General features: G+C 40.4%; 2 protein-coding genes across 2 annotated transcripts in view; one reads left to right on the top strand and one right to left on the bottom strand.

The window, feature by feature from the left end:
• Nucleotides 1-2,497, bottom strand: part of ttc9 (tetratricopeptide repeat domain 9) — a 4,125-nt gene extending 1,628 nt beyond the window's left edge. The window contains exons 1-2 of the mRNA XM_078278060.1: nt 1,818-2,497; nt 1,172-1,354 (exon numbers count right to left, since the gene is read on the bottom strand). Of these exons, the coding sequence (XP_078134186.1) occupies nt 1,172-1,354; nt 1,818-2,313 (679 nt within the window). The 5' untranslated portion in view covers nt 2,314-2,497. The remainder of the gene's footprint in view (nt 1-1,171; nt 1,355-1,817) is intronic.
• Nucleotides 2,498-4,013: 1,516 nt separating this feature from the next.
• On the top strand, nt 4,014-9,661 carry med6 (mediator complex subunit 6). The gene is made up of 8 exons (XM_078278146.1): nt 4,014-4,052; nt 6,154-6,313; nt 6,618-6,709; nt 7,014-7,096; nt 7,210-7,318; nt 7,672-7,787; nt 7,927-7,954; nt 8,947-9,661. The coding sequence occupies exons 1-8, from the start codon at nt 4,031-4,033 to the stop codon at nt 9,075-9,077; spliced, it is 741 nt and encodes a 246-aa protein (XP_078134272.1). The 5' UTR covers nt 4,014-4,030; the 3' UTR covers nt 9,078-9,661.
• The last annotated feature ends 1,693 nt before the right edge of the window (nt 9,662-11,354 follow it).

Genomic DNA, 11,354 nt, shown 5'->3' with positions numbered 1-11,354 from the left:
AATCACGATCGTCTTGGCTGGACGGAGCAACGGTGCCTCTGCAAAATAGCCTCGGGAAGGAACTTGTTTTGGTGGAACATGTGTACGTTCAAAAGTTGTTTTAGTTGTGCAACAGAAAACTCAGATTGGACAGATAGTCTAGCTAGCTGTCTGGATTTACCCTGCAGAGATCTGAGGAGCAGTTAACCATAGAACCATATAACTACCGGCGGAACCTCCAGCGGCACCGGAACAATCCCGTAAATGAAACGTCGTCGATATAGACTACCCTGAACAAACTGATTAGGATGAAGTATTTAAAGGAACACGCCGACTTATTGGGACTTTAGCTTATTCACCGTATCCCCCAGAGTTAGACAAGTCCATACATACCCTTCTCATCTCCACCATTTTTCCTGAAGTCACTTGCTATTCCTCTCAGGTCCTGCAGTGGTCCCCAGTGTTTCCCACCATCAGTCGTTACCTGACTTCCACACCCACCAATGCCCTAATTAGCTTTCTAGCATAAATATACATATGCTGTATAAATATACATATATCTGCCCCTTTTCTCAGGTCCCTGCCAGCTCATCTTTAGGCCTTTTTCACTGAAGACATTTTGACATGTTACAATAGGAAAAGAACAGGTTCAAATAATGAAATAAATAATGGACAAATTCCATTAGCTGCTTCAAGTGCAGGGTCCTCTGGTAGGTGTGCATGCTGGGTCACTGTCACACATGAACAGAGCCATCATTAATGTTAGGTAACACGTGTGCTTTTCCTGCTACAGCAAATACAAATGTCTGCTGTGAGAAGAGCCTACTATGCATTCCGTTGAAGTTGTTATTTCATATATATTACTTGATATTTTTTTACTGATGCATTAATATGTAAGCAGCATTTTAATGTTGCAGCTAGGTGGAGCTAATTATTTATAGCCTCCTGTTGGGCAGTTTAATCTGCTGTATAATAATGCATCTTTTCTATGTTGATCATATATTTTGTTTGTGTAACATATGTAAAGTAACCATTAACTATAAATGTAAATAAATTCAGTGGAAAGTGCAGTATTTCCCTCTGAAATGTAGTGGAGTAGAATTAGAAGGTGGCTGCAAGATCTGGGGGTCTGATCTGCAGTGCATGTTTGTCATGAAAGACACACAGCATTGAGACAGTACTCAGTCCTGACCTGATGGTTCCTGTTTGTGTGACTCCTTCAGGTAGTACAGGGCCTTCTGGAAGTCTCCTAGGTGGTAGTAGGCCACGCCGGATCGGTACAGAGCTTTGAAGTTCTTCCCTTCCTTGTGAAGCACTTTCAGACAGTATTCCTTCACCCGTTCATAGTTCACCAGCTCCATTTGCAGCAGGCAGGCTACATTGGGATAAGAGGAAAAGATAGAGTGGGTTAAAAGAAGTTACTGATAGAACACTGCACGAGCCAATGTTTGTATTTCATTATACAGCAGAAGTGCTAATGTGTGTCCTGTCAGGCACCGAGAGACAATGGATTCTTTGGTTAATTCTTTAATATATAACAAATACAATGACTGAATTTGCCAAGGGGTGAATAAATATACCATCAATATTAAGTGGACATCAAAGAAAGTGAAGCAGATAGTGGGGTAAACCTAAGAATGACTCATACTTTTTATGAATTATTCATGAGATCAAGAGTATTCCCAGAATCTTTCTCTGTCGAAAAGCAGATAAGTGTAGTGTAGTGTAGTGTAGTGTGTGTGTGTGTGTGTGTGTGTGTGTGTGTGTGTGTGTGTGTGTGTGTGTGTGTGTGTGTGTGTGTGTGTGTGTGAAATGTGTGAGAGAGAAACGTCTCGTACCGGCCAAGCTGTTGTAACACTCCAGCTCTGCATTCTCCATGGCCCCCTTCTGCTCATCTGTCAGCGTGCTGGACTTGCTGATGGTTGGTAGGAGGGGGGACGGAGGCTTGGAGCTGGTGTCCGGATCCCCCAGCACCCTACACAGCCCCTTAATCTCCAGCAGAGCGCGGTGATACTTGCCAATCGCCTCTCGGTACTTCTTATCCTTGTAACACTGGGTCCCTTGGCACTTGAAGTCCAGAGCCCGTCTCACGACGTCGGCCGGCTCGTTGAGTGATGGTTGTTTAAGCATCGATCCTCCATGATGCCTCTGCTGCTGGAGCTGTTGCTGGTATCTGGCATCTTTGGTCCGGCTGCTGCTGCTGCTGCCGCTGCCGCTACTGTTGTTGGGAGGCTGAACGCACTGCTGGAGCCTCGGGGAGCCGCCGCCGCTGGCGGTGTGGCTGCCTCTGCCGCCGTCGACCCTGCCGTCGTGCCCGGCCTTGACCACGCTCATTTTCGTCGTTATTTTTTCTTATAATTGCCGTGGCGCACCGGCGTAAATTAGCTGGGAAACTGAGGCTCCTTCACTGCATCCTCTCGGCCGTAGACGCGTCTTCGCCTCGCCAGCAGTGTCGCAGCTACGTCTCCTCTGTGCGTGCAGCCCTGCGCGATGCGCGCTCCTCCGCTCGAGCCTGCTCTCGTGTTTTTCCTCTCAGACGAGCCGATTGGTCGATAAATGCAAGGCCAGTGGTCCCATGGGGATCCTCCAGCAGGAAGAGCAGAGGGGTTGATTACATTATCAGTTTATTTAGAAATAATTGAATTATCAGTTTGTTTGCAAACTGGAAACAGTTAGATTTAAAACCAGACTGCATTGACAATGTTTTCTTTGTAGATAACTTGTGTGATGATTATTCACAAAGGGAAATTGCTATCATGTGATAAGCGAGCCTTTTTATTATATATATTATTTTCAGTGAAATATACTGTAGTTCTGCCTAATGTGTGTCCCTTATATTTTGTATATGTCGTGGATTATGTTGTGTTAATTCTAGAATAAAATCCATAAAACCTTTTTAGAATTGAAGAATGTAATTATTAATTATGCCTCATTTTTATCTGATTTCTCTGTGCCATCCATGCAAGTGCCTTTGGAAATTACAATATTTCAGCATTCTTAAACTAAATATGTTACAGTAAGAGGAGCACTTTACGGCAGTGAATATCAACCCTCTCCTTCCACTTAAATAAACCTTTTAGTCTCTTGCTCCTATCTCAAATCGGAGGAATGCAGTCATCTCCACTCAGATGAATCAGATAAAGATCATCCAGCCTGTCGTCTCTCGCCCGAGCAGCTTGCAGCCTGCCTTCCCCAGACTGCTGGCATTCTGCGCAGCCACTTTTTAGACACACTCATGACAGACTTCAGTCCCTAATGCAAGGCTATGATGTCATTCAAACCGGGGTTTATGCAGGGTAATGGTGTTATGAACCTCTGCAAGAGGGGAGCAGACAGCTAGGTGATGAAAAGCCTACGGTTGTTCCTTTCTTCCCCTGACAAAAGAGCTTCTCATTTTGACTGCCATTTTAGCAATAGCACTGAGTGTGTGTAAGCTTGTGTATTCACCATCCTAAATCCATCTGACCTCCTGTCACACTCACAGGGCAGTGAACTCAGCTGTCTGGGTGTGTCTCTGGAATTTCAGCTCTCTGGAGAAAATGCTGCTGATCGGAAATAAAGACCATGATCCATGAAAGCTCTTACATTTACTGACTGATTACGTAACGCTCAAACTGATGCTTGTTTGCAATATCAGCACCTTTTTTTTACTAGATGTAGCCCAGGCCTAGAGTTATTGGCCATGCACAAAGACTACACCTCTCTACAATTCAATGTAGGTGTTTGTATGAAATAAAAGTGTGGATACATTATTGCCAAATTAGGCAAAATAAATAAATATTAAGATCAATGATGATATTTTGAATCATTGGATTTTTGTGTTTGCATGTGTAGCCTATAAAAGACCAATATAATAACAATAAGGTAAAATAATAAACGCCGTATCTCTTTTTGCACGTTTATTTTTATTTTTTCAATTAAAATGCCTTTACAACGCTTTATTCGTGCCCTTTATTCCAATTTAACTGAGTAAAACGATTTAGTCGACGTCATCAAACTACGACCGGAAGCGTACTAAATACGTCATCTTTGTGAGACATTTGTTTACATCATGGCGGCGGTGGATTTCAGAGGTAGCTAAATCGCCGGTTTATTGTTTGTCAGAAAGTTATTTCCATGCTTTTATTTTATTTTTTGCTGTAGCGATATTTAATTAATAATGGTGTACGTGTTTTAATTGGACCATTGAGATAAAGCTGCTGCGTAGGTTTGCTGTTGGCAGGTTCCACATAATTTGTTCGTGCTAGAAGCTAACGCTAGCATCGATTAGCATCCCAGCCGCTTTAATTAGCATAGAATAGAATAGATCTTTATTGTCATTGTTTTCAACAACGAAACGCAGTTTAGCAGTTCTCAATATGGCGAAATATACAATAACAAACAAAACAAATTAGGTAGTAAAATATAAAATAATAAAATAGGACATTTAAATAGTAAAAAATAACTATCAAGATAAATAAACACGATGCGGTGGCACATATATACATGTTATTATATTATGTTATTATTATAGCATGTTGGCTAACTTAGCTGATATTTAGCTTTTATACTGACTGGCTACCAGAGTGGTCAAAAAACAAATTAATATGAATCATAAATTCCAGCAACAGTGTTGATAGAGGATTATTTGAATAACGTTATATAGGGCTGGGTGATAGGGAGAAAATCAGATATCATGATATTCTTGACCAAATACCTCGATATCGATATTGCGGCGATATTCTAAGGTTGAAAATTGTTTCTCTAACAAAATATCTTCACACTTAGATTTTAGATAAATAATCATCAGTAATGTGGACATAATGTCTAAGTGGGGAAAAGGCAAATACTAGAACAGTCTGGTAAGTTCAGAAAAGTACATCACTTTACTGTAATGCAGCCTTTAAAACCAGGAAAAGACAACACTTATGTCATATTACGATATCCAAAATCTAAGACAATATCTATCCGCACTGACAGCTCCGTTACTGCTAACTAACGTTACTTACAACTGAAAATAATAACCTCCTTTCACTACAGTCTTTTAGTTAACGTTACAATGACTGTTCTAGGGCTGCAGCTAACAATTATTTTCATAGTCGATTAATCTGTTGATTTTTTTTTTTCTCGATTAATCGATTAGTTGTTTGGTCTGTAAAATGTCAGAAAATAGTGAAAAATGTGGATCAGTGTTTCCCAAACGCCCAAGATGACGTCCTCAAATGTCTTGTTTTGTCCACAACTCAAAGATATTCAGTTTCCTGTCACAGAGGAGAGAAGACACTAGAAAATATTCACATTTAACAAGCTGGAATCAAAGAATTTTTACTTTTCTTTTAAAAAAATGACTCAAACCAACTCATCAATTATCAAAATAGTTGGCGAATAATTTGAGAGTTGACAACTAATCGATTAATTTTTGCAGCTCTAGACTGTTCTAAGGTGCTTGGCTACTGTAACATTAATGGCTGTGTGGTGTAGTTGGCAGTACCTGATGGTTAGTAATGACAGCACGGTTGTTAGGTTATATATTATTGCTATTACACACCACTGCCACTTTATCAGCACCACTCACTTACTTTACAGTGTCATTTGTCTCCAAATACTCATGTACAGTTTCTATTTTTATTCTATTCTAATTTTAATTTTGTACCTCACTACCTCTAATTATTTATTTATGTTACTTTATGTACTTATCTGTATTTATTTCGGTTGTTTCCGTTGTATTTATTATATTTATTTCGACCTTAAGTTTGGTATAAAACTGAAATACTTTTAACCAACAACAAAGGCAAGAAAATGGGAAACGTATAAATGCAAAGCAAGATTTGATTTGATTTTGTTCTGTCATAAGCAACATACACATAACACACTTAACAAAACAAAAAAGCTTAAAAAAACAACTGAAGACCCAACTGGCTTAAGACGTGGTCGTGATGCTTACTCAGGTCTTACAGCCCCGATGGCAAAGTCCTGCTTAAAGCTGTTTGTTAATGTACTTTTTGCCGGAAGTTATAACCTGAGGCGGTGATGATGAGGTTGTGTATAACATTAGTGCCTGCTTCATCCATGCCTTAAAAGTGTTCACCAAAATCCTAATATCAATTTGAACCTCACATGTAACCACTGTAAACATACTGAAATTGGCCAGCCTTCAGCTTAGGACATTAGTTACATTTGTTGTTCAATTTGCAGACAACCTTCTTGGGATATCCTGGGTGGACAGCGGCTGGGTACCGATTCTTAACCCTGGAAATGTACTGGACTACTTCTCTGAGAGAAGTAACCCCTTCTATGACCGAACCTGTAATAATGAGGTCGTGAAGATGCAGCGGCTTACTCTGGAACATCTGAAGTAAGTTTATCTCACACAGTGCAATTTGGTGTTACTTGCAAAATAGTTGCATGGCACAAAAATAAATAGTAGTGGTATCACCTCAAAGAAGATACTGAATGCATTATAGGATCCATGCAAATTAAATAACATTTGGAGCTAAAACACAACCGGATAAAAGGCACATATATAGTATTTATTAAGACTATCTACTATAAGGTTCTGTTTTAAAGGTCAGAAATATATTTTCAGTACAGAGCTGCGAGTTGTAGCACTGAGTGATTCACAAAACTAAAAGCAAACATTGTTTCTGTCTTCTTTTCAGTCAGATGGTGGGAGTGGAGTACATTCTTCTTCATGCTCAAGAGCCAATTCTTTATATAATCCGGAAACAACAGAGGCAGTCACCAACACAAGGTGAGCAGTGTAGCGTCTGATTGCTGCTGATCCTGGTCAGTGTACTGTACAAAGTGCATGTATAATGAAGACAAAATTGCCGTCTGATGAATTGGAATGTCAGTGATGGAGCTGACTACAGGTGTCCTTCCTATCATTATCCAGCTGCATAGTATATTTATTTTGATTCAAATGCCAGTAATTGCATTTGTAATCTTATGAGCTTATACTCACAGCTGTCACAAAACACGTTAACACACCCACAATCTTTTATGTGAGAATATTATTGCCACATCCACTGTATTCATTGATTTTCATTCTCCAGTGATCCCCTTGGCTGACTACTACATCATAGTAGGAGTGGTGTATCAGGCCCCAGACCTGGGAACAGTTATCAGCTCCAGAGCGGTGGGAATCTTTAGTTTGATCCTTTTAAAATACACTGTGACCCGAGTATTATAATGGCTGTTGATGGTGGATTTTGGACATAAATCATGTGACGTAAATCACGTCTGTTTTAGCTTTCTGCTGTCCATGGAATCCAGTCTGCTTTTGATGAGGCCATGTCATATTGCCGCTATCACCCATCCAAAGGATACTGGTGGCACTTTAAGGACCAGGAGGAGAGAGGTTAGGTTTTTGGCAGTTTGTTTAAATGTATAGCTTAGACATGTATGTGGTAGTCTCATTAGCAGTGGAAGACTTCCTATAATGAGATCACATTATAGGAACTATAATATTTCTGCTTCCGTGCTGTGTCTTGTTTTGTGCTAAGTTCTGCTTTGCTTGTGTTGTCTACGAATGAAAAATAGCCTTTTGGCTAATTGTGGCATTTTGAACCCATGTAAAATCATGCAATGAATATTGAAGACTATACGAGCCAGGGCTATGGTGCCCTGCAATCCCATCATGGTTATGGTAGTAAGTTCAAGTTGAAAATGATGACTTTGCTAAAAGCTGATTAACATAACCCTATTTTACAGAAAAAGCCAAACCCAAGACAAAGAAGAAAGAGGAAGCGAGTTCACTGTTTCAGAGGCAACGTGTTGACACGCTCCTTTTGGACCTCAGGTCAAAGTTCCCACCAACATTCTACCAGGTACATGTTACACTGACACTAAACAGTTATTCATGTAAAGTCTTCTCAGTCTTTTCATCTGAAATTTCCTATAACAAAAAGTGTTTCATGTTAATGTGACTGGATCCAAGTAATATTGTTTTTCTTTCTGCAATTTCAGCCTAAGCCTGGTGAGAAGCCTATCCCAGGTATGATCTTGAAATAGTTACATTATATTCACATCCTAAAGTTACATGATAAATGGTGTCAGTCTGTGGAAATCAGTGCTTAAAGGACAATTCTGGCTCAAAACAAACCTAGGAGTTAATAACACATGTGTACCGAGTCGACCGATCTCTGGGATATGTTTTCACACTAATCGAATGTGTTTGTAGCTTGAAACAAGCTAGCGCGAACCACTGACTAGCTTACAACGCTAGTATTCGGGGCACAGGGAAAGTAAAAACAAATCGCTATTTATACCACTAAAAAAGCTCAAAATATCACCAAACTTCAACGGTAGCATAATGAGGGTCCCCAAATGTTAACCGAAGCATTGAGAACATTGTAAGTGTACAGACAGTTTGTTAAAAAGATAGTTTAGAAAGACGGTAGCCTTCTCGTATACAGGCAGCCGCCTGTATACAAGCCTGTATGCTTCGGTTAACATTTAGGGACCCTCATTATGCTACCGTGGAAGTGTGGTGATATTTTGAGCTTTGTTAGTGGTGTAGAAATAGCAATTTGTTTTTACATTTCAAGTGCCCCGAATACTAGCATTGTAAGCTAATCAGCGGTTCGCGCTAGCTTGTTTCAAGCTACAAACACATTCGATTAGCATGAAATCATGTCCCAGAGAACGACGGAGTGGGTACACATCTGTTAATAACCCATAGGTTTGTTTTGCGCCGGAATTGTCCTTTTAACGTTGAAAAGGCTGCAAATGAGCTTATGTTCATTACTTTAAATTCTGTCTATGGATTTGCATTTTGTATTTTGTGTGCACTTGTGATTTTATTATATCTAACCTTGGGTCTATGTATAACTGGCAGTATTGTATCATTGTCTTTAAATTCAGAAATTCTAGATGTTACATCTAAATTTCAAAGTAGATGGTGTTCAGATTTTGATGTAAAGACAGTGGCTGAATATCCACAAACCCCATACGGTTTTCCTCTAATTGTATGCTCTTGTGTTGCAGTTGAGGTGAAGAAAGAGCCTGAACCCCCAGCGGAGGCTGTAAAACAAGAGGAAAGGGAACCAGCCACAAAGTCCTCCGCCCCAGCTCCGCCAAGCAAACCGCCTCCTGAGAAGAGAGCAAGACTACAGTGAGAGTCATTCTTCTCACACTCCGGGAAGATGTGACTCGAGGAAATGTGAAGTCCTACAGCTCTAACTGAAAGAACAGCCTGGGAATATTTTAGTTCCCTCTCCAAATTTGCAAGATCGTCTGCCACTCTGCTCATTTGATCAGTTTACAAGAGGCTCAGAATGAACTGGCACAAAAAGTGTCAGTATCTTGTCTCGGTGCCAGAAAAAGTGATAAGTTTGGCATCATGGACATTTCAGGCAGCTGCACTACCAACAGGGGTTAACTGCCTGATGTCAGCAGGCATTTAGCAGTATTCACTTAGGATGAGGTTTTTTGATGATAAGCTGACATCAGCATCAGTGTCTGTTTACTGTTGACATCAGCATAATATTTGTGTTGTAGTGACTTCAGATGACCGTTTAGTTCCCAGTGTTCTTTACAGGGTGATGTGTCATAATGCATCATCTCATTTGAAAAGCAAAAAGCTTCTTGACTCGAGCACCTCTCTTTAATTACAAATATTTAATTATTATTTTTTTTTTTTATATATATATAAAGCAATGCCTTTTTTGTGTTCTTGTATTAAAATGTATCAGCTACTGTGTCCTGGTGTGTTTGATTGTTGACAGTTGATAGTTTTGAGTCTTGCTTGATCGGTTTTTCCTCACGCTCTGAACAAAATATCGTGTAAAAATAACAGCTCACTTGTGACCAATAACTCAAAGTATCTATATGAGGGATGAAGTTGAATCACTACTGCTGCTCTGCCCTCAGCCCCCCCTCTGGTGTCTTACTACACTAATCAAACATGGTCTTCAGTGATGGAAAGTAAGTACATTAACTCAAGTACTCTATTTGAATAGAATCTAGATGTTCTTTACCTGAGTAATTCCATTTTATGTAACTTTAACTTTAGATAGATAGATACTTTATTCATCCAGAGGGGAATTTTAGGCATCCAGTAGCTTAGACAACCATAACACACATAACATAGATCAGGGAGGCCGTTCCTCCCAATCACGCCTCTCCATGTGTCTCCATCATTACCCACGTGCGCGTTGAAGTCCCCCAGCAGAACTATGGAGTCCCCGACTGGAGCCCCATGCAGGACTCCACTCAAGGTCTCCAAGAAGGCCGAATACTCTGAACTCTTGTTTGGTGCACATGCACAAACAACAGTCAGAGTTTTCCCCCCCACAACCCGCAGGCGTAGGGAGGCGACCCTCTCGTCCACCGGGTTAAACTCCAACGTAGCGGCGCTCAGCCAGGGGCTCGTGGCCAGAGCCCTCCATCTGGGCCTGGCTCCAGACGGGGGCCCCGGGCTTCCTCCGGGCAGGGTCACTTCATCCCTTCCTCGATTTTTCATAGGATTTTTGAACCATTCTTTGTCTGGCCCCTCACCTGAGACCACTTTGCCTTGGGAGACCCTACCAGGAGCACAAAGCTCCAGACAACACAGCCCTCAGGTTCATAGGGACACACAAACCTCTCCACCACGATAAGGTGATGGTTCCCGGAGAAGCCTTAAGTTTGGTATAAAACTGAAATACTTTTAACCAACAACAAAGGCAAGAAAATGGGAAACGTATAAATGCAAAGCAAGATTTGATTTGATTTTGTTCTGTCATAAGCAACATACACATAACACACTTAACAAAACAAAAAAGCTTAAAAAAACAACTGGAGACCCAACTGGCTTAAGACGTGGTCGTGATGCTTACTCAGGTCTTACAGCCCCGATGGCAAAGTCCTGCTTAAAGCTGTTTGTTAATGTACTTTTTGCCGGAAGTTATAACCTGAGGCGGTGATGATGGTGATGATGGTGATGACAAAAAAAACAGTGTTTAGTTGGGACCCTATCAATAAGTATCAATATTTCCGCCCAAAAACAGCAAAAATTCGAGAATGGTACAACAGAATTAAAAAATGTGTACAGCAGAATGTATTTCCCTTCAGTTTATCTTGGGACTAAACTACCAACCCTGTATATAGTAAGCAGTTAAAGCTAGCTCCATGTCAACGTACAACTACAACACTAAAATGCTGCTTACAAATCAATGCGTCAGTATGAACAGTCTAATAATCAAATATATGCATTTTTCTGCAAAAAGAGTACTTTTACTTTTTAAACTTCTGTACTTATACTTCAGTAGGTTTTTGAATGCAGGACTTTCACTTGTTAAGGAGTTGTTTTTTTTTGTATACTGTTGTATTTGTACTTTACTTATCTGAGTGCCTCCACTACTGATGGTTTTGGTTTATTTTCTAAGCTTGCAAAGGAGTATACTGTACTTTGA

This window comes from Sander vitreus, chromosome 20 (assembly GCF_031162955.1).
Source record: "Sander vitreus isolate 19-12246 chromosome 20, sanVit1, whole genome shotgun sequence".
NCBI lineage: Eukaryota > Metazoa > Chordata > Actinopteri > Perciformes > Percidae > Sander > Sander vitreus.
The sequence above is the reverse complement of the archived record's forward strand: the minus strand, read 5'-3'. Positions and strand labels throughout refer to the sequence as shown.

Coding starts and splice junctions, on each gene's coding strand:
- med6 (XM_078278146.1), top strand. CDS start 4,031: ATGGCGGCGGTGGATTTCAGAG. Junction 6,314..6,617: donor CTTACTCTGGAACATCTGAA/GTAAGTTTATCT, acceptor TCTTCTTTTCAG/TCAGATGGTGGGAGTGGAGT. Junction 7,097..7,209: donor CAGTTATCAGCTCCAGAGCG/GTGGGAATCTTT, acceptor CGTCTGTTTTAG/CTTTCTGCTGTCCATGGAAT.